Source organism: Capra hircus, chromosome 16, assembly GCF_001704415.2.
Source record: "Capra hircus breed San Clemente chromosome 16, ASM170441v1, whole genome shotgun sequence".
Taxonomy (NCBI): domain Eukaryota; kingdom Metazoa; phylum Chordata; class Mammalia; order Artiodactyla; family Bovidae; genus Capra; species Capra hircus.
In genome coordinates, this window is record NC_030823.1 from 34836548 (window position 1) to 34860622 (window position 24075).

At 41.3% G+C, this 24075-nt stretch overlaps 1 protein-coding gene across 1 annotated transcript in view; it reads right to left on the reverse strand.

Moving 5' to 3' along the window:
• The window catches only part of DPT (dermatopontin), a 36793-nt gene extending 16603 nt beyond the window's left edge, over positions 1-20190 (reverse strand). The window contains exons 1-2 of the mRNA XM_005690613.3: positions 19833-20190; positions 669-794 (exon numbers count right to left, since the gene is read on the reverse strand). Coding sequence (XP_005690670.1) covers positions 669-794; positions 19833-20137 — 431 coding nt within the window. The 5' untranslated portion in view covers positions 20138-20190. The remainder of the gene's footprint in view (positions 1-668; positions 795-19832) is intronic.

A 24075-nucleotide genomic window follows, 5' to 3' on the forward strand; every position in this document is an offset into this window, starting at 1 on the left:
TGTCTAACTTGTTTCCAGACTGAAGAACTTGGGACAAGTTGTGTTGTCAGCATGCAATGCAAGTTATCAGAATATATATATATATACACACACATATATATATATATGTATATATATATATATATATATATATTCTCCTAGTCAACTCAAAGGCTAGGTCCTTTTTAAGTCTATGATTATATACTATGTTTGGCACTCTGACCTGGAGAAAGGCTGGATCTTCAAAAGAAGTCCTGCAAGAAAACTTAGGGTCCCAGATATGCCCAGTGTCCTTGGATGTGATGAGAAGTTATCATGATAGAGATAGAAAAGAGCACTGAAACAGGAGTCTGTAAACTTCAGCTTAGAGGTGAACCACCATGAAATAAGCTGGCTGGTCTGGGGCAAGTCACGTTTTTGCTCTATTGCTCTGTTTGTTTGTTTTTCTATCAAAAGAAGGATATAGGAACACTGAGTTGATGACCTGTAAGGTCCCTCCCAGTGTGAATACTACTCTGGCCTTTTCGTTCATCTGTCCATTCCCTTCTATAGGCTAGCTACTATATTTAAAACTTGTTTGTGATGGCTGATGCTTGTCTGCAACTAGAAACGTGGACCAAAGCACACTCCCCCAAGCTCCCCTCCAATCCCAGTAGCCGTAAGGGATTGCGTTTGGCTGCCAGGCTCACCAGCAGGAATATGGGCATCTCTTGCTGTAGCGACAGCAGTAAAATTGCCACTCTCGATCCAGCACTGACTCGAAGTAGCGGCTCTGGAACCCTGCCACCAGTCCATTGTTGGAGCATGTCTGGTACCTGAAGAGAAGAGAAAACTCCAAATAAACTAACACAATGGTGCACAAATTCACCCCCTCCCCAAGATCTTAACACCCAGTTACTAAGCCAAGTCACTCTTTCAATGACCTAGATTCCTTACAATTTATTCTATTTATGCAAATAATAAGGACTTTGTTTTATTGGTAGGAATGACATATACTCACCGTTAAAATTCAAATGATTCGAAATCTTTCAACTGGAGGAAAATTGGGAAACTCTGCTCTTGTTAGACCTCTGAGAATATGTTGTTAGATGGAAGAATGCATAAATGGATGGATACAGAGGCATCTAGAATTTTTACAAATGCAAGATTGTATTATTCATGCCATTTAAAATGAAAGATAATATAATTCACTTTGTCTGAATTGAAATAAAATGAAGACAAGGAAAAACACAATGGATTGATGAACTTCAAATAAACATTTCTTCTGCTTAAGAGTGGGCAGATTCTCTACCCCTGAGCCACCGGGGATACCTTGAAAGCTTTCAAAAGCTCTTCCAAAGTGAATATTAGCTAACTCTGTTTTTCTGCATTTTTACCCACCTGGACATTGATCCTGTTCCCTCTTGTGAGGAAGCAGAGCCGGAATTTGTCTCTGTGTCACTACCTGGCAGTTGTTGAAATATATCCATGCTTTCCAAGTAAAGATAAGTTTCCAGAAAATATAATAGATAAAGTAAGAATTAAGTACCCAGTGCTGATAGGTGAGAGAGACCTTGCTGACACACAGACTATAAAACCATCAGTGACTGAACTTCATTTTGTTCTTTTTAATTATTGGAAATGATCTTCTGGATCATATATAGATATATATATATAAAAGCATGAATAAATAAATGAATAATGAATGATGGAAAAAAGATGCTTTCTGACCAGACATGAAATATATTTAATATCTAGTTTGATCAGATTCAAATAGGGACTTCCCAGGTGGTTCAGAAGGTAAAGAACCTGCTTACAATGCAGGAGACCTGGGTTCGATCCCTGGGTCAGGAAGATCCCCTGGAGAAGGAAATCGCAACCCATTCTAGCATTCTTGCCTGGAGAATCCCAAGAATAGAGGAGCTTGTGGGCTATACTCCATAGGGTCTCAAAAGAGTTGGGCATGACTTAACAACTGAGCACATATTCAAATGTGTTTATTTATCCATTCATCCAACAAACTTGTACCTCCTCACTATTCTGTATCAATCTCTGTGCTCCTGTGTTGAAACAAAAATCAAGAAATGGGCTTGGTACTCAGTCAACAGGCAAATTGGCTCGAAGTCCCTGTTCCCAGGACTTGCAAGAAGTTGTGACAAACCTTAGAAAGCTCAGCTATAAGATATAACTAATGCAAGTTAAGCTGTACATTGAGACCTATGCCCGTTGATGACCTAGCCTTCTTTGCTCTACCATTGCTCACATCTCAGCTTTGGAAAGCACCCGGTACATTTCAGGAAGCCATACAGTTGGAATGGATGACTAAAGCCTGAAGGGTAGCCTTGGGGGCTGATTTTCCACAATGGTTTATCCTATCTTAATTCTAGCCTTGCTAGTGAGATGCAACTTCAATAGAAAGCTCTAAGAGTTGTAAACAAAGCTCATATGTGTCCAAAGAGTGATGGTGCATCAAACTGGTACTCTCTGTGATCTTTCTCCATCACTAAAAGTTTGCCTCCCTCTAAATCTGCCCTTTCAGAACTGAACCAGGCTTTCCTGGAACTGTTGTTCCACTCTCTTGGTTTGTCCTGGGCACTCAGACTGTCACAGGGATGCATTCCCATGATGGTAAGTTCCCATAAACAAAAATAAATTCAACAAGATAAGCTGAATGGTTTCAGTACCAGTTCTGAAGCCCATCCAAGTTCCATGAATTCTCTGCTGGCTGCCAGCCAGGCAGCTGACCCCACAGTCCTATATGGGAAGTGTGTGTGTGTCACTCTCTCAAATGCCATCTAAAATAACACTGCCTTGTGAAGATTATTTGGACACTACACGCCCAGGGCCCAAGGACGTATGATGAAAGCTAGTTAACCAAACAGAGCTCACCTCCCCCAGTTTCTGTCCCACTGCTTTCACATTTTGGTAGAGTGAGCCTGTACCAGAGCTTGGCAGTGTGTGTAGCCAATGTGATGGAATTATTCCTTCTAGAATTGGATTTTTGTAAGGGGACATTTTCACACTCATGTAGAAACAGTATAGGAGGGTAGTTAAGAGCATAGGCTATGTTTCTGGACTGCTACTCCAACTGTTCCTGACTGTATCACCTATAATAGGCTTCATACCCTCTAAAGGTCTCAGTTTTCTCATCTGTAAAATGGGTATACTAACAGTCTGTACTTATTAAGGTTATTATGAAGACAAAATGAAGCAATGCATACACAACTCTGTGTCTCAGATAGTAAAGAATCTACCTGCAAAAGAGGAGATGCGGGTTTAATCACTTAGGAGGGTCAGGAAGATACCCTGGAGAAGGGAATGATTACCCACGCCAGTATGATTGCCTGGAGAATACCCCATGGACAGGGGAGCCTGGAGGGCTACAGTCCATGGGGTTGCAAACAGTCAGACAGAACTGATCGAGACTAACACTTTCACTTTCATATACACCTCTCTCCAGTTGAGATGTGCTAGTTCTATTGTCCTACAGCTTGTGGGATGCCAGGTCCCCAATCAGAGGTTAAACCTTCATTGCCTACACTGCAAGATGGACTCTTAACACTGGACCATCAGGGAAGTCCCCCAGAATGCACTTGTAAGAGTCCATCATTCAAATCCAGGAGGGACCTTGAAACTCTCTGCTAGCAGTTCTCAGAAATGCAGGTGAGCGATACATCTTCCCACTTCTACCTTCTCCTTCAAGAACAGAGCCTACTCCAGGATGAGGGTGCAAAATTAATCTAGTTTTGGGCATTCCTCTCCTCCACTCTTCTCCCTTTCAATCACCTTTTCAAAAAGTACTTAATAAGATCCACCTAAAGATTTGTCCACAAACTGCAGGATTCCAAACACAGGAGCCAGGCAGGTGAGAAGGGGAATGAAGGCAGCTTATCAACAGGACGGGAGGGAGGGGGAGTTGCACAAAGCTTGCATTACTAAAGTGATTCAAATTCAATTTTTTTTTTTTTTAAGTTGTGGAAAAGACATCCCTGAGGCTCTGCTTCACTGCCCAGTGCATGACTGTTGTTCTTGAATGGTCTGCAGAAAAGATGGGCCCAAGACTGCAGCTTTCCTGGTAAAGGATAATAGGACCCAGCTAAGCCCTAGGCACAGGTTCCATGAGAACATCTCCTCATAGTCTGAGGGCCCTGGGGTTCCTTGCCTATGGATTCTCTCCTCTCCCTTTGAAAAGACATTCTTTCTCATCAACCCTTTGAAGGCTGGAGGCTCAGATTCACAAACTCGAGCACTGTGAGCCCTGCTCCACCTGATGCTGGAAACTTTCTAGAAGGAAAATCACCAGGGAGTTGTTCCTCCTCTGACAACAATGGTCATGGACATTTTCTGAAAAAACGGCCTTTCTGAAAGTGATTTCTCTTTTCTCTGGGCCATCACCCTGGGAAAACTTTCTTCTGTATCCACAATAGCAAAATGTGGAAGCAACAGGATTCAGGGGAAAGAGTCCCTGTTGAGGGATTGGCAGGCACTGAGTTCTGGTCCTAGCTGTGACCTTCACGTTCCATGTGGAGCCTCACCTAGGTCACTGTGAGAATCAAGTGAAATAACACCTGAAAAGCTCTTGGCCAAGAAAGAAACAGAAAGAGCAAGGATCCAAACTCAGATTTTTCTGAGGCCAAAGCTCCTGTTCAGGAACTCTCAGGGAGCCCAAGAAGTTGCTCCATGATTGTCATTCTGCTTTCTGGTCCATTCTCCAATCAGGCTTTCTCCCTGCTGTGGTGTCCTTCCCTGGGTCCAGGGCCATTGGTCAGGCTCAGTGACAGTGGCCAGGTTGGGAAGCTGTGCACATGTCTGGTTTTGCTGGTGAATTCTCTGTGAAGTTTTAGTCTCTCTTTCCAGTCTCTGCTGGTCTCAGTCCAGACTCACAGAAAACCCAGACTCTTAGCAAGTTGGAGGTGACATTGGGTTGAGTAAGGAAAGCAGCATCAACTTGGTGAAGAGCTTTCAGAATCCCATCAAATGGATGGGCCGGTTGTGCTCATCTCTTCTTCCAGCTCCACAAACTGTATTTCCAGGTCTGCTAGCCAGTTTTCAACTCCACGACAATGATGGAATAAAAACAATTCTTCCCATCGTCCAGGCTGGCTGCCACTCCTGTGACTAGAAGACCACGTGGCTCAACCTCTTACTCCCCAACATTGCTCTACCAACCCAGGTGATAAGGGTTTAAATTTCACCAAGGGAGAATCATTCTTTTATTTATTTATTTATTTTTCATTTTAGATAATGTATCTTGTGAAAATTGAGCTTACATGAACACAACAAACATGCATTTTCCACGGATATTTTTCTTTTTTTTTTCTTCTTAAAAGATATTTTAATATACATTTATTTGTTTTAATTGGAGGCTAATTACTTTACAATATTGTATTGGTTTTGCCATACATTGACATGAATCTGCCACAGGTGTACATGTGTTCCCCATCCTGAATCCCCCTCCCACCTCCCTCCCCATCCCATCCCTCTGCGTCATCCCAGTGCACCAACCCCAAGCATCCTGTATCATGCATCAAACCTGGACTGGCAAGTCGTTTCACATATGATAATATATATGCTTCAATGCCATTCTCCCAAATCATCCCACCCTCGCCCTCTCCCACAGAGTCCAAAAGACTGTTCTATACATCTGTGTCTGTTTTGCTGTCTCGCATACAGGGTTATCGTTACCATCTTCCTAAATCCCATCAAGATTGCTTTGACTATTCAAGGTTTTTTGTATTTCCATACAATTGGTGTTTTTCTTTCTGGCTTACTTCGCTCTGTATAATAGGCTCCAGTTTCATCCACCTCATTAGAACTGATTCAAATGTATCCTTTTTAATGGCTGAGTAATACTCCTTTGTGTATATGTACCACAGCTTTCTTATCCATTCATCTACTGATGGACATCTAGGTTGCTTCCATGTCCTGGCTCTTATAAACAGTGCTGCGATGAACATTGGGGTACACGTGTCTCTTTCAATTCTGGTTTCCTCAGTGTGTATGTCCAGCAGTGGGATTGCTGGGTCATAAGGCAGTTCTATTTGCAATTTTTAAAGGAATCTCCACACTGTTCTTCACAGTGGCTGTACTAGTTTGCATTCCCACCAACAATGTAAGAGGGTCCCTTTTCTCCACACCCTCTCTAGCATTTATTGCTTGTAGACTTTTGGATAGCAGCCATTCTGACTGGCGTGAAATGGTACCTCACTGTGATTTTGATTTGCATTTCTCTGATAATGAGTGATGTTTAGCATATTTTCATGTGTTTGTTAGCCATTTGTATGTCTTCTTTGGAGAAATGTCTATTTAGTTCTTTGGCCCATTTTTTGATTGGGTCGTTTGTTTTTCTGGAATTGAGCTGCAGGAGTTGCTTGTATATTTTTGAGGTTTATTCTTTGTCAATTGCTTCATTTGCTATTATTTTCTCCCATTCTGAAGGCTGTCTTTTCACCTTGCTTATATTTCCTTTGTTGTGCAGAAGCTTTTAATTTTAATTAGATCCCATTTGTTTATTTTTGCCTTTATTTCCAATATTCTTGGAGGTGGGTCATAGAGGATCCTGCTGTGATTTATGTCGGAGAGTGTTTTACCTGTCTTCTCCTCTAGGAGTTTTATAGTTTCTGGTCTTACATTTAGATTTTTAATCCATTTTGAGTTTATTTTTGTGTATGGTGTTAGAAAGTGTCCTAGTTTCATTTTTTAACAAGTAGTTGAGCTGTTTTCCCAGAACCACTTGTTAAAGAGATTGTTTTTTCTCCATTGTATATTCTTGCCTCCTTTGTCAAAGATAAGTGTGTGGATTTGTCTCTGGGCTTTCTATTTTGTTCCATTGATCTATATTTCTATCTTTGTGCCAGTACCATACTGTCTTGATGACTGTGGCTTTGTAGTAGAGCCTGAAGTCAGGCAGGTTGATTCCTCCAGTTCCATTCTTCTTTCTCAAGATTGCTTTGGCTATTTGAGGTTTTTTGTATTTCCATACAAATTGTGAAATTATTAGTTCTAGCTCTGTGAAAAATACCATTGGTAGCTTGATAGGGATTGCATTGAATCTATAGATTGCTTTGGATAGTATACTCATTTTCACTATATTGATTCTCCCGATCCATGAACATGGTATATTTCTCCATCTATTAGTGTCCTCTTTGATTTCTTTCACCAGTGTTTTATAGTTTTCTATATATAGGTCTTTAGTTTCTTTAGGTATATATATTCCTAAGTATTTTAGTCTTTTCATTGCAATGGTGAATGGAATTGTTTCCTTAATTTCTCTTTCTATTTTCTCATTATTAGTGAATAGGAATGCAAGGAATTTCTGTGTATTGATTTTATATCCTACAACTTTACCATATTCACTGATTAGCTCTAGTTATTTTCTGGTGGAGTCTTTAGGGTTTTCTATGAAGAAGATCATGTCATCTGCAAACAGTGAGAATTTTACTTCTTCTTTTCCAATTTGGATTCCTTTTATTTCTTTTTCTGCTCTGATTGCTGTGGTCAAAACTTCCAAAACTGTGTTAAATAGCAGTGGTGAGAGTGGGCACCCTTGTCGAGACTCATTCCTTTAGAGTAAAGCTTGCTGCTAAGTCACTTCAGTAGTGTCCAACTCTGTGACCCCATAAACGGCAGCCCACCAGGCTCCCCCGTCCCTGGGATTCTCCAGGCAAGAACACTGGAGTGGGTTGCCATTTTCTTATCCAACGCATGAAAGTGAAAAGTGAAAGTGAAGTTGCTCAGTCATGTCTGACCCTCAGCGACCCCGTGGACTGCAGCCTTCCAGGCTCCTCCGTCCATGGCATTCCAGGCAAGAGCACTGGTATGGGGTGCCAGCTTGGACTCCTGTTCATTCTCTTTTCCCCAGAATATTCTTTGAGTTGCTATCAGACATATATAACATGCTCCACAGACTTTCAGAATATTTGTTAAGTCAACAAGTATTCATTAGAACCTACTCTATGACAAGTGCTGTACTTGGTCCGGAATGCTTTCCAGACAACTGTACCGGTAAGGGACATCACGATGATACAGATGTTGGAAGGAAGAAATAGATTGGTACTAAAGACAAAGATGAGAAACAATAAACTGTCTGGGGATGGTGGGGCAATGAAATGGCAAGAGACAAAGACAAATCAGTTTGGGGGCAAGTTTACCTATTCCAAGGAGCTTTACAAGTTTTGGATATTTCTCTCAAGCCCCAACAGAATGACTCCATGTCCCATCTTGTTCTTTTTGCTGATGTTTATGCCTACCTCCACAAAAATGGGGGATTCCCTGGTAGCTCAGATAGTAAAGAATGTACCTGCAATGCAGGAGACCTGGATTCGATTCCTGAGTTGGGAAGATCCCCTGGAGAGGGCATGACAACACTTCAGTATTCTTACCTGGAGAACCCCCATGAACAGAAGAGCATGGTGGGCTGGAGTCCATGGAGTCACAAAGAGTCAGGCATGACTGAGCAACTAACTAAGCACAGCACAGCACAGCCACAAAATGGGGATGACAACTTCAAGCCTGATAGTATTGCATGAAGATTAAAGAAATGTTATATGTCAAGTGTCTACCCCAGAGCCTGATACAAAATATGTTATGAAAAGACAGAAAAGGTAGTGGTTGTTACTATTACTGTTATCATAAATATTTGCAATTAAATGGAAGGAGAAACTACATCTGGGCCAAGAATTGTTCTAGGTGCCTTCTACAGTCTTCCAGGGAATTGAAAATTCTTCCATTAGGAGAATTTTATAAAGACTGAAGTAAATCGAAATCTGAAGGTACAATGTCTGGTGGATATGGGAATGAATCAGAACTTTCCAGCCAGACTGTAACAGCTTTTACCTGATCATCAAAGAAACATGCAGTCTTTCAGTATCCTGATAGAAGATTATCGGTTTTCTGTTGACTAAGTCCAGACACTTTCTGTCAAGTGATGCTTTCAGTTGGTCTAATTGGTAGCAGTACTTGTTGAAATTAGTCATGTATTTTTCCAAAAGGAGCTCATAGTAGAGGACTCCCTTCTAACCTCACCATATATACATCATCAACTTCTTTGGATGAACACTGGGTTTTGGTGAGGTTGGTGGTTTTTCATTTTAATTGCTCATTATCTCTTCTGTTATGCATTATTGTACAGTACCCACTTTTCATCTCCCATAACTGTTTTTAAAATGGAATGGTTTAGTTATGCCTAAGTAGAGAATCATATGAGGAAATATTGTCAAGAAGGTTTTTTTTTTTTTTTTCCTGTTTAACTTCCATGGAACTTCAAAGCAATTAACATAACCAAGCTGGTGCAAATGATTCTCAACACTTGATTTGGATATTTTGAGTATGTCGATTATTTCCCACATTATATAGCATTGATTGTTCTCAACTAATGTCTCAATTTGGTCACTATCAAATTCAACTGGTCCCCTTGACCACGGAGCAATGTCCTATGAGAAATCTTCAGCACAAAACTTCACAAATCACTTTTGACATGTTCGATCAGTCACAGCACCTTCTCCATACACTGCACAAATTATTTTTATTTCCATTTCAGCTGCTTTTTCTTGCCTTTCATGAAATCATAAAGCATAATATGACAGAAATGTTGCTTTACTTCTTTCATCTTCAATATTAAAGTGGCTGAACAAAAATTTATCAATTTTGATATGTTTTTTTAAAAATCCACACTGATATGATAGCTGTTACAATACAGCCTAACAAAAATTGTTTCAAGTGAAGTTAAAAACAACTAAGAACTACCAGAGACATCTTAAGGAAAAAATTGAATGAACTTTTTGACCAACCCAATAGTAATTTTGCCTTGCAGTATTATTGTGAAGCTCAAATAAGATTAGGCCACGAGTAACTCAGGGGCATAGACTGTATGTTATTCATCTTCATATTTCTGGAGTCTGGCAAAGTTTGTGATAATAAGTATTTGGTAGTGAATAAATAGGCAAATGAATGAGGAATATTCTATAAATTATACAGCACCATATCAATTAAAATTAGGGCAATAGCACTTATACTTCATACCTGTTTCATTGCTTTTTCAATTGCTTCACTCTCACCCTTGTTTTTGAAGTCTGTGAGTTTCTTTCTGTTTTGTAAAGAAGTTCATTTGTATCACTTTTTAGATTACACATATCAGTGATATCATATGTTATTTGTCTTTCTCTGTCTGACTTACTTTACTTAGTATGATAATCTCTAGGTTCCTCCATGTTCCAGCAAAGGGCATAAGTTCATTCTTTTTCATGGCTGAGTAGTATTCCATTGTATACATGTAGTGGGGAGAGGAGGTGAATTAGGAGTCTGTGGTTAACATATGTACACTACTATAATAAAATAGATAATCAAGAAGGATCTACTGTATAGCACAGGGACCTCTACTCACTATCCTGTAATCACCTATATGGGGAAAAAAATGAGGAAGAATGTATCTATCTATCTATCTATCTATATATATATATGTAATCGAATCACTTTGCTATCCAGCTGAACCTAACACACTGTAAATTAGCTTTACTACAATATAAAATAAAATAATTTAAAACTGTAACCAAAGTGGTTTCCTGTGCAGGAAGATCTGCAAGCTTCTTTGTTGAGGGCACTGAGGACATTGGCTGGGATTTGGGCTGCTCAATGAACTAACTAGTCTTTTTTTAAGTTTTTTTTTGTTTTGTTTTAATGTGAACTGTTTTAAAGTCTTTATTGAATTTGTTACAATATTGCTCTTGCTGTTTATGTTCTGGTTTTTTGACCATGAGGCATGTGAGATCTTAGCTCCCAACCAGGGATTGAATCCACACACCCAGCATTGGAAGGTAGATACTTAACCAGTGACTGTCAAAGAAGTCCCTCAGTTCAGTTCAGTTCAGTTCAGTCGCTCAGTCATGTCCGACTCTTTACAACCCCATGAATCACAGCACGCCAGGCCTCCCTGTCCATCTCCAACTCCCGGAGTTCACTCAAACTCATGTCCACCGAGTCAGTGATGCCATCCAGTCATCTCATCCTCTGTTGGCCCCTTCTCCTCCTGCCCCCAATCCCTCCCAGCATCAGAGTCTTTTCCAATGTGTCAACTCTTCACATGAGGTGGCCAGAGTACTGGAGTTTCAGCTTTAGCATCATTCCCTCCAAAGAAATCCCAGGGCTGATCTTCAGAATGGACTGGTTGGATCTCCTTGCAGTCCAAGGGGCTCTCAAGAGTCTTCTCTGACACCAAAGTTCAAAAGCATCAATTTTTCAGCATTCAGCTTTCTTCACAGTCCCACTCTCACATCCATATATGACTACTAGAAAAAACATAGCCTTGACTGGACAGACCTTTGTTGGCAAAGTAATGTCTCTGCTTTTCAATATGCTGTCTAGGTTGGTCATAACTTTTCTTCCAAGGAGTAAGTGTCTTTTAATTTAATGGCTGTAATCACCATCTGCAGTGATTTTAGAGTCCCCAAAAATAAAGTCTGACACTGTTTCCACCGTTTCCCCATCTATTTCCCATGAAGTGATGGGACCGGATGCCATGATCTTCGCTTTCTGAATGTTGAACTTTAAGCCAACTTTTTCACTCTCCACTTTCACTTTCATCAAGAGGCTTTTTAGTTCCTCTTCACTTTCTGCCATAAGGGTGGTGTCATCTGCATATCTGAGGTGATTGATATTTCTCCCAGCAATCTTGATTCCAGCTTGTGCTTCTTCCAGCCCAGCGTTTCTCATGATGTACTCTGCATAGAAGTTAAACAAGCAGGGTGACAATATACAGCCTTGATGTACTCCTTTTCCTATTTGGAACCAGTCTGTTGTTCCATGTCCAGTTCTAACTGTTGGTTCCTGACCTGCATATAGATTTCTCAAGAGGCAGGTCAGGTGGTCTGGTATTCCCATCTCTTTTAGAATTTTCTGCAGTTTATTGTCCCTAACCAATCTTATTTTATATTTCACTACGTATTTAGTGGGTCCCACAATGTGCCAGTATTATTCTAGTGCTGAAAAATAGTCTATACAGTGGTGAATGAGACAAACTCCATACATTCATGAAGCTTATATTTTGAAGGGAACAAACTATAAAAATGCAAACCAGGTAATGACAAGTGCACCACAAGAAACATAAAGCAGATTGGTAAGCAGAGGGTGAAAGACATTGGTGTAGAGGAGCTGATCTGAGAAAACCAGGTGAGCGCAGTGTGTACTTAATGACCAGCATAATGAATCAGGAAGGACTGCTCTTTACTAGACAGGACCTTGGTCTCAATTATAATTACACTGTGAAAAACTGAGTTCCTACTGTTAAAAAATTAAATAGAAATCTCAATTAAATAGAGTCAGGAGATGGACCAGAAGGGGGAGCTCTCATACCCTGTGATGCTGCTCAGCCAATGAGAGTTTGTCACAAAGGAACCAATGAAAAACCATGGACTTTATGCTTACTGTAGCCCTCCCAACTCCTTTTACCCCCTCAAAAGCGTTCTCTCCATTTCACAGGGACTTTCACATGCCTCACCATGGTTGTAGACCCCAAATTGTAATCGTTTGCTCATCCCAACCAAAAGCGTTGTTTTCTGGAGATGTAACTGGCAGTCTATTTATTTTAAGTCAACATTTTGGTGTTCCATTGGGAGATCCAGTGAAGATCCTTGATCACTTTGAGGCTTGTAAGCAAACAGATGTGGTACCCAGACTTAATTTGTTGATGCTCACTGCTTTTCTAACTGACCCTGAGGTTTTTAAGCAAATCTTTCTCCTGGATCTGAGCTTCACCCTCGTTGCATTTTGAACCTTTCCAGATTTTATTCAGGATCTATTTTAAGGTTTCATCTTTTCCGGTTAAGACCTTGTTCCCCTATGAGAATATTCATTTGGCACTTTGACTCAATTTTTGAAATCAGACTGATACAGCTGGAACTGGCTGGCCATCAGCCCATTCCTTTAGGAGAGTGGGGCTGTCTTATTGGAAGTATGCTGAGTAGCTTCCTGTCTCTCTTGGGGCCAGACTGCTGTCTTAGAACTGGCTGATACTAGACCTGCATGCAGTGTGGGCTATTCGAGCTAAGTTGTTTGAAAATAATTCTCTTACTCGAGAGAAAACAGCTCTGAGAAAATGGGATCCCAGTTATTTAAATATTTTGAGGGTACCCCTTCCCTACAGTGATCCTGGTCCATTTTATGTTTGAAAACCAAGGTTATTCTTCATGTTTATGTCTAACTAAATTGGATTGGCCTAACCAAAGGCAATTTAAAATACCAATGACCATTCTGGGGGAACTTTTGAAATCCCTAAGCATACTTTTCTCAAAACCAAATTGGACAACCGTCACTCTAAATTTTCCAAAGCTAAGTGAAAAGCCTATTCTGATGGTATTTTGAGGCTTCCAAATATTATCAGGAGACTAAAATTGCATCTCTGCAAAGTAAAATGTTCAGATTAACTGAGGAAAATGTTTAAAGAAAGATACCATGGCTCCCAAAGCCTTGGGTTCTTCTTCCTCGGCCTCTCTGTCTCTCCCTCCACCTCTGTCACCCCATCTCTCTACTTCGGCACCCCCTGCTCGGGGTCCACCCTCAGCGCCACCTTCCTCCTTCTCTATCTTGCCATCTACACCTCCTGTACGTGTTTGTGTGCTCAGTCACTTCAGGCGTGTCTGACTCTTTGTGACCACATGGACTGTAGCCCACCAGGCTCCTTTGTCCATGGGATTCTCCGAGCAAGAATACTGGAGTGGGTTGCCAAGCCCTCCTCCAGGGATCTTCCTGACCCAAGGATCAATCCTGCATCTCATGTGACTCCTGCACTGCAGGTGGATTCTTTACCACTGAAGCCCTGGGGAAGCCCCTATATCTCCTATAGAGACCCCCAGTCCCTCAATACTGATTCTCTTGCCAGACTTCCTCTTTTCTCTGAAGGTCTTCCCAATCCCTTTTCCTCTGAACTGATCAGAAACTGTCCCTTTCAAATTAAGCCTTTTGGGGACCCAGAGGCTCAACCCTTAATCTCTACTATTTCCTGGACTAAAGCTGAACTGCAAGACAGTCAAACCTTTTCCCAAAGTAACTGAAGATTCTCATAGATTTGCTGAGTACTTTAGTCATTCAAACTTATCAACCTAGTTTCTTCAACATATATCAGTCAGTTCATATGCTTGTCAGTGAAGACAACGCCCAAATTCGAATGAAAATAGCTAATACGAAAAATCCTAAAAGGTCTCTAGAATTACAACTGTGAAACCAGCACACTAACTTACTATGTGTTCAGGCTCAGGCAATCACTAGACATGTTCATTGAGTTATTACAAGGGCTTTTCTAAAGCCTGTTGATTGGAACAAAATTCAGGCTGGCACACAAAAGTTTGGTGAATGTGTTTATGACTATTACAACTGACTTCAGATTATTTTTAAAGCAAATTCTGATCTTTCTCCAGATGTTGATTCCATTTGGGTAGCTCTAAACTCTATGTTTAGTAACAGGCTGATCCGGGACCTCTCCCTTCTAGTAAAAAGAACTAGCATGGAATAGGAAACTGTGTCCACTCCAGACTCAGTTAACCTAATAAAACAGCACTCTCTTACTTTAGATGAGTTACCTAAAAGGAAGACTGCCAAAATTCTTAATCTTCGACTTCAGCAAATGAAGGCCTCTAAGTGAACCCCTTCCCCTAAGTTTCTGCTATTTTTGCAAGAAGTCAGGACATTGGAAAATAATTTGCTACAAATTTAAGGGCTTCAGTTGCCTTCAGCCCTTTAATCAACCTTCCCAACATCCTCCCAGTCCTCAATGACTGGATTCCTGGGAACAAAAGGAGCTCATCCCAATCATCCCTCTTAAATGACTTGAAGAAAATTTGTCCAGTTTGAGGGTGAAACTCTTCCAGTTCTAACTGACACTGGAGCCATGTTCCGGGTACTCAACTGCACTACTTCAATCAGCCCTTGCCTTGTAGTACTAAAACAATTCAAATAGTGGGAAATCTCTAATGAACCTCATGAGATTTCTTTCTCTGAATATATTCCCTTTTGCTTAGGCCTTTTAAGAGGCACATACCTTTTCCCCTTAGTTTCTTTTCCCTTCCATTTATTAGGTGAAGACTTCTTAGAGATGTATACAGGCACGAGTGCACGCTCAGTCACTAAGTCATCTCCAAATCTCTGCGACCTGTTGGACTATAGCCCACCAGGCATCTCTGTTTATGGGATTTTCCAGGCAAGAATACTGGAGTGGGTTGCCATTTCCTTCTCCAGGGGATCTTACTGACCCAGGGATTGAACCTGCATCTCCCTCATTGGCAGGTGGTTTCTTTAACATTGAGCCACCAGGAAAGCCAAAGAAATATACAGGACTTTTTCCTAAAAGGAGAAACAATTCTAGAATTTGACAGTAGTCATCAAGGCAGCCCACCAGGTGAATTAAGTGACTCTTTGACATTTATTTGTTTTGCTCTTGATGGTACTAGAGCTGATTCTGGAAACAACTGAGCATCTGCTTCTACTGAATCAATTACCACCCTCTTTGTGGCAAAATCTCCAACTGATATCAGGAAAATTAGCCCACTGCACATCCAGTTTCAAACAGATCCCTTAAAACCTCTTCCCAGAATTAATCAATATCCTATAAGTAAATAAGCCCTTCAAAGCATAAAAATCATATTAGATTATAAGGCTCAACACCTCATTGTCCCTTATACTAGTCCCCATATGTTATGTTAGTTGTTCAGTCATGTCCAACTCTTTGCAACCCTATGGACTGTAGCCCACCAGGCTCCTCTGTCCATGGGTTTCTCCAGGCAAGAATATTGGAGTAGGTAGCCATTCGCTTCTCCAGGGGATCTTCCTGACATGGGATCAAACCCAGGTGTCCCACTTACAGGCAGACTCTACCATCCGAGCCACAGGGGATCCCAATGCTCCTATTTTACTGATGAGAAAACTTACAGACTGAGAGTGGAGGTTTGAGACAGAACCATTTAACCATTTTTGTACCTCAGTAGAAGTTCTCCTGAATTTTCATCACACTGAACATTTCTCAGTCAGCTGCCTCACCTCATAAGAAGTCCTTTGGCTAACTGTTCCTCGCACCACTCATTTAGGTTGTAATAATCTTGACTCTGCTACTCTTCTCCCCTCTGGCACTGATGAAGTTCCTCATGATTGCTTAACACTGATGGGATGACCTACTGACTTCTTGTGACTATCTTTAGGAAGTTGTCTGGGTAACTGATTATTCTTGGTTCACTGACAGTTCTTATTTAAAAGATGGCAATGGCATATTCTGTGCTGGGTATGCTATTGCAACGTCTTATATTTTTGAGGTGGTACCTTTATCTATGGCTACTTCAGCTTAACAGGCTGACTCACGTGCTCTTATGTGAGCCTGTACCTTTTAGTCAAGTATAAAACTGCCAAAATTTATACTAAATAGTAGATATGCTTTTGGAGTAGCTCATGATTTTGGAATGTGGTGGAAGTAATGTGGTTTCCTCTTGTCTATCACGTGGCTTATCTTTGGTGAATTATTAAATTCAAATAGTCACCTCCAAAACAAGCTGCCATTTTGAAATGTCTTCTTGGGAATTCTTTGAGGACCTGGGAAAAAAGCAAATGCCAGGAGACTGAATGTTCTTCTGAATTCAGACTCCATGTAAAGCTGACTTGCCTCTTTAATCAGCCTGGTCAAATTACAGATTCACAAAATCTTTGTTGACTGCCCATGATGTGCCAGGAATTTGTTTTAGATTTGTGTTAGAGTTCTCCTACACTTTGGCTTGTGAGCATCACAGTACTTCTCCCTAACAGCTTACAATATGGGTATTACACTTTTTTTCCAGAATGAGAAATTGAATGCCCAAGACCACAGTGCTCAGAGATGATAGGAAACGGAGCTGTGAATCAAAATTTCCTGATTCTAAAACCAGAGCTCCTCTCACCACACTCCAGCTCAGCCTCACTAACAAATTTTAGCTTCACTTTGTTCCACATGGGACCCACATGTCCTACAGCCTGGGTCAACCCAAGTTTGAGAAGATTCCCTGAGAACAACTGGGGCATGCTCTGAGATGGCAAAATGCCACTCGTGGGACCAAGGTAAAGCCTCCAAGCAGTTGTAAGTAGGGGCCAGCATGCGCACTTCAGAATCTGGCACCTGAAGAAGTGATTTTTAAACAGAGAAGCCCCAGCAAACAGCCGTGTTACAAGTCAACTCAGACATGTCAGAAGCAATTTTTAAAGACTGTGCTCCAATTAACAAGGGTCTTTAGCAGATCCTATGTATTTTTGTCATATCTGTGTTTGAGACTCCCCCATCCCCTTTAAAACTAAGCTTGCAAGCAAATATAGTTATACAAGGCAGCCATATTGTACAAAACTATCAACTCTTCCCCCAGAATAGATTAAGAACCCACAGTCAACGGGAAGATATAATTGCCCCCCAGTTTATGAAAAATTTCTCTCCTTCTGATTTTTTCACTGAGATTGGAGGCTTAACTAAAAGCAATAATCATCTAACAAAAATGCCTCTGGGGTAATCAGGATCAGTCTTGGGGCAGCTGAGTCCTACTGGTTTTCATTCGTACATTTTTTTTTTTTTTTTACTCTGTGATTAATGGAGGAGGAGACAGAGACAACAGAAGGTGGAATGGGGGAAAGAAAAAAAAAATCATTTGACTCGGCACAATCAAAAATGTGGAGGAATGACGGTGGAAGAGAGATTGTGTCTGTCAGCTTCTCATTTGCTTCCCATTGGCCAAACAAAATCATATAATTTGCACTCCCTCTTGTGTTTTTCTTCAAATAGTTTGGGAGTTAATGACAAACAAGTCACACATTGGCAAGTTTGAAACTAAACACAATTTGCCTTCTCTCCCTAGCAGGGATAAACACAAAGATCAACAGAATGAAAAAACAATCCAGCTGTATTTTCAAAGCCAAGCAGAGATTAGGAGCCTTGGAGCCCTACAAGATTAGGCAGTCTAACTGCTCATTTTCCAAATGAGGTGGGAGCCTAGAGAGCTGAACCCAAGGTCCAAGGTCACCACGCAAGTTGTCTTCAGGAGCAGGATCCAAGTTCAGGCCTCCTGATTCAGAGTCCAGGGCTCTTCCTTTAGGATTTAAAAAATCATCTGAGTGCTATTTTGTGTGGCTCTAAAAGGGGCCATTAGAAAGGGGCCCCACCCATCTACTGGTCCCCTAAATTGGAGGACTAGACAGACAGTTGTAATTAGGTCATCCCCAGGCTCTGTGCCAGGCAATGGCCTGCCTACGGGAAGCCACTGGAGACTGTCATTGAGGTAAGGCTGGACTCTGAGTCAGCCATCTGTCTGGAAGGGTTTTAGATAATTAAATATGCTCACTGGAGGCAGTGGGGATGGATGAATAAGGCCTGATATAGGGGCTCCCACCTGCAGCTATGAACTATTACCCCATCCCTTTTGCAGGCTGGCTGAGCCCCTCAGTCCTGGCAGTAATCAAGCTGACCCCATCCCTCCAGGACTAGCTTCTACTGTCATCTTACAGAGCCCTCCCTCCCCAGGATGAAGAACTTCCCTGAATCCAGTCCCTACCACACTGACCCATGTGGACTGAGCCCATGCAGTGGGGCAGCAGACTCTCAAGTAGCCCATCACCATGGCTAAGCACTTATGCTCTGGAGCTGAGACTCGCTGGATCCAAATCCTGGATCGACTGTTTTCCAGTTGAGGAAACCCCTGATCTCTAAACAGCAGTTTATCTACCTATAAAGTGACTTATAGATTTAAAGCACTCAGCATGGTGCTTGGTTGGGTTAAGCAATCAATGACAGCTGTTTTTATTGCTTAGAAGTCCTCTTTATTGCCTGGCTCCTCCACCCATCAGTCTTTTCCTCCTGACCTTTCATCTCTGTGCTGGTGGAGTGACACTCAGAATTTTGTGCTTGACCACCCCTAAGCCCCAATCCACCACATGCCCACGGAGACCCCTCAGTAGAATCTCCTCTGCACAGTTACCATAGCAGCAACCAGTCAGCTGGGCTTCCTCCTCCCCAGGCCAGCCTCCCCCTAAGTCTGCCTTCACCCTCTCCCCCAACCCACTCCATGGCCTTGCCCCCATGCAGGCTGCTGTGACTAACTGGCCTCACAGTGCATAGCTTCTGGGATGGGCTCTGACCAAGTACTCGTGTGAGACAGTCACACGCCACAGTGGAGACAGAGGCTCAGGCCATTTCTGTGTCATTAACCATTGCAGAACCCAGTTCAATGAGAAGACTTCTCCCAAAGGATTTCAATGAACTATTTCCCAGCAATGAAATCCATTTTAAATGCAGACAGAGAAGGACCTTGGTACTCAAAACTGAGAGGGCACATTTAATTGGGATGGCAAAAAGCTATTTCATTTCACTTCTCTTGGCTTAAATTTCTTTGACCCCTCTCCCCCCACTCAGTAGCCTTAAATCAATATTTCTCAAACTGTGGTGAAGGTTCTGTTGTTTATTTTCCCCAATCTATTGGGTACCAATACTTTTTTTGTAAGATAGTCCGAATAAGTTATTACCATACTAAAGTGCCATTTGGATGTCACAGCAAAATTGAATTGCTACAAAGTTTCAAAAAGACTTTCAGTTTCTGTACTTATCTTTTGGAAAACTAGTAAATGTTTCACAAAGCCATACTAGTCCCTGGACCAAACTGAGAGCCACAGAGAAGTCCATCTGCCATGGACACCCCTCCACCCCATCGTGGGTTTTTGTCCTGTAATGTGGTCTGCTCAGCATCGACCCTGCCACACCCGGAGCATGCAATGGAAAGGATCCTGGTAGGATTTGCCCAGTCTCCAGTGAGCTCTATCCCCTGAGGGTCAAGCCTCCCCCAGCTAGAGGGGTATGTTGCTGCATCACCAGCCGTGTGCAGCACGCTGGCTCTTACCATTCCTTTCCAGCCCTGTTGATCTCCTCCCACCAGCACTCCGTAGGCTCCCCCAGGCTCTGGGGTGTGGGCATACAGGCGTAGTTCCACTGTCTGTCGGAACCTTCCTTCTTGTTGAAGATGCTCCTCACGGCCACCACCACCTGCCCATGGGGACACTGGTAGCTGAAGCCCTGCCGGTTCAGATTCACCCACCCATCATCACTGTAGTCATGGTACTGATGATAGGAGTACCCATAGTCACCATACTGCCCCCAGGCCACGGTGACCAGTGGCAGAAGCACCCACAGAAGAGTGAGGTCCATGCCGTCTGGGCTTCTGGCAAAAAATGTCACCCTATGTCTGCTGGGCTGCTGGTTTTATACAGCTGCTGCTGACATGTGGCTTCCAGATGTGGGTGAGCAGGCTCCAACTGCAGTGTGTCATCGTTTAAGCAAAACTTTTCGGCGCGGAAATATTGGCCATAAGTACATTCAGTTTGTTTTAAGGTGGAATTCTAAGAAAATGTAAGGAACATGCAAATGGAAGAAACTCCCAGAGAAGGAAAAAATTAGCAGTTAGATTATAAAAGCAAATGCTTTCACACTCCTTAGAAACAGTGTTAGAATAAAAACAGTGTGTTTGTCCCTCCTCTCTTAGCACCTCACCTCTCTCTGCCCCCAACTTCACCCACCACTAGCAAACCCCTGTAATTATTCTTCAAACCACCAACCACCCTTCCAGGACCACATAAATATGCAGAATGAGATTTCAAAACACCAAAATAATAGGATGAAGGAACAGAATCATTTAGATTTCTATAAGCCTGGATGCCTGCTTTTTTAAACGTTTTTCTGTGTGTGTGTGTGTGTGTGTGTGTGTGTGTGTGTGTGTGTGCGCGCTAAGTCCCTTAATATAAAACATACTATTTTAACCATATTTAACAGTACAGTTCAGTGGCACCAAGTACATTCACATTACTGTGTAAATCTCACCAACAACCATTACCCAAATTTTTCACTTTCCTTAATTGAAACTCTGTTCCCATTAAACACTAACTCCCCATTCCCCCTCCCCATATCAGTCCCCACCCCCTGGTCTCTGGAAGCTAACAAGGTACTTTTTGATTCTATAAATTTGACTGCTCTAGGGGTCACACAGAGTCGGACATGACTGAAGTGACTTAGCAGCAGCAGCAGCAGGTATAAGTGGAGTCAATCAATTTTTGACTGTTCCTACTGTATATTGGAATGCATTTTAAGGTTAATTTAATAAATGTCCTACAAACAGATTATACCTTCTTTTTACCCCTGTGCTACACAGTAGGTTCTTGTTAGTTATCTGTTTTATTTTTTTTATCTTCCCATTTTTATTTTATTGTTTTAATTTTTATTTTTACTTTATTTTTCTTTACAATACTGTATTGGTTTTGCCATACATTGACATGAATCAGCCACGGGTGTACATGAGTTCCCAATCCTGACCCCCCCCTCCCACCTCCCACCCCATATCATCTCTCTGGATTATCCCCATGCACCAGCCTCAAGCATCCTGTATCCTGTATCAAACATAGACTGGCGATTCATTTCTTACATGATAGTATACATTTTTCAATGCCATTCTCCCAAATCATCCCATCCTCTCCCTCTCCCACAGAGTCCAAAAGTCCATTCTAAACATCTGTGTCTCTTTTGCTGTCTCGCATAGAGGGTTATCATTACCATCTTTCTAAATTCCATATATATGTTAGTATACTGTATTGGTGTTTTTCTTTCTGGCTTACTTCACTCTGTATAATAGGCTCCAGTTTCATCCACCTCATTAGAACTGATTCAAATGTATCCTTTTTAATGGCTGAGTAATACTCCTTTGCATATATGTACCACAGCTTTCTTATCCACCCATCTGCTGATGGACATCTAGGTTGTTTCCATGTCCTGGCTATTAGAAACAGTGTTGCAATGATCATTGGGGTACACGTGTCTCTTTCAATTCTGGTTTCCTCAGTGTGTATGTCCAGCAGTGGGATTGCTGGGTCATAAGGCAGTTCTATTTGCAATTTTTAAAGGAATCTCCACACTGTTCTCCATAGCGGCTGTACTAGTTTGCATTCCCACCAACACTGTAAGAGGGTTCCCTTTTCTCCACACCCTCTCCAGCATTTAGTGTTTGTAGACTTTTGGATCGCTGCCATTGTGACTGGTGTGAAATGATACCTCATTGTGGTTTTGATTTGCATTTCTCTGATAATGAGTGATGTTGAGCATCTTTTCATGTGTTTGTTAGCCATTTGTATGTCTTCTTTGGAGAAATGTCTATTTAGTTCTTTGGCCCATTTTTTTTTATTGGGTCATTTATTTTTCTGGAATTGAGCTGCAGGAGTTGCTTGTATATTTTTGAGATTAGTTGTTTGTCAGTTGCTTCATTTGCTATTATTTTCTCCCATTCCGAAGGCTGTCTTTTCACCTTGCTTATAGTTTTCCTTTGTTGTGCAGAAGCTTTTAATTTTAATTAGATCCCATTTGTTTATTTTTGCTTTTATTTCCAGTGTTCTGGGAGGTGGATCATAGAGGATCCTGCTGTGATTTACGTTGGAGAGTGTTTTGCCTATGTTCTCCTCTAGGAGTTTTATAGTTTCTGGTCTTATGTTTAGATCTTTAATCCATTTTGAGTTTATTTTTGTGTATGGTGTTAGAAAGCAATCTAGTTTCATCCTTTTACAAATGGTTGACCAGTTTTCCCAGAACCACTTGCCAAAGAGATTGTCTTTAATCCATTGTATATTCTTGCCTCCTTTGTCAAAGATAAGGTGTCCATATGTGTGTGGATTTATCTCTGGGCTTTCTATTTTGTTTCATCGATCTATATTTCTGTCTTTGTGCCAGTACCATACTGTCTTGATGACTGTGGCTTTGTAGTAGAGCCTGAAGTCAGGCAGGTTGATTCCTCCAGTTCCATTCTTCTTTCTCAAGATTGCTTTGGCTATTTGAGGTTTTTTGTATTTCCATACAAATTGTGAAATTATTTGTTCTAGCTCTGTGAAAAATACCGCTGGTAGCTTGATAGGGATTGTGTTGAATCTGTAGATTGCTTTGGGGGTAGTATACTCATTTTCACTATATTGATTCTTCTGATCCATGAACATGGTATATTTCTCCATCTATTAGTGTCCTCTTTGATTTCTTTCATCAGTGTTTTATAGTTTTCTATATATAGGTCTTTAGTTTCTTTAGGTATATATATTCCTAAGTATTTTATTCTTTTCATTGCAATGATGAATGGAATTGTTTCATTGCAACAAAAAGAATAAAATACTTAGGAATAGTTATCTGTTTTATATATGTCAATCCCAATCTCCCATCCTAACCCTGCTTTCAAGTTCCCAGCCCAATATCTTTTAACCCTGAGTATAAGCATGGAATGGGCTTCCCAGGTAGTGTTAGTGGTAAAGAACCCGCCTAATGCAGGAGACATAAGAGACACAGGTTCGATCCCTGCATCAGGAAGATTCCCTGGAGGAGGGCATGGTAATTCACTTTCATGTTCTTGCCTAGAGAAGTCCATGGACAGAGGAGCCTGTAGGGCTACAGCCCATAGAACTACACAGATTTGGATGGGACTGAATGACTGAGCATGCACATAAGCATGGAATACCAATTTGCAAGCTACTCAGAATTTTAGGTCATGTATGGATATACTAGGGCCTCTGGAAAGATAAATTGGGCATTATCTCTACACTTAAGCATCCTTCTGAGCTGCTAAAACTGGACCCAGCTATACCTAGAAACTGTGCTTAGCTTTTCAATATATAATGAGTTTAATCTGAATAAAGTCACATTTTATCCTTTGGTGGTTTTCCTTCCATGTTTTCTTTTTGATGAGGAATATTTACATATAATAAAATTCATCTCTTCTGTGTTCAGCATACAGTCATTCATCCAGCACCATAATCAAAACATAGAATAGTTCCATCAACCCTCAAGCTCCCTTACACCCCTTGGTAGTCAAATCCTTCCCAATATCCAGCCACTGGTAACCACTGAACTACTTTCTGTTACTGGAGTTTTGCCTTTCCTAGGATATTCCATAGATGGAATCACACAGCATGCTATCTTTTGTCTGATTCCTTTCACTAGAAATGTTTTCAAGATCCATCCATGTCGTTAAATATCAGTAGTTCATTTCTATATACTGTTGGTGTGACTGTACTACAGACTGCTTATATACTACCAGTTGAAAGAATGTAAGTTTATACATAGTATCA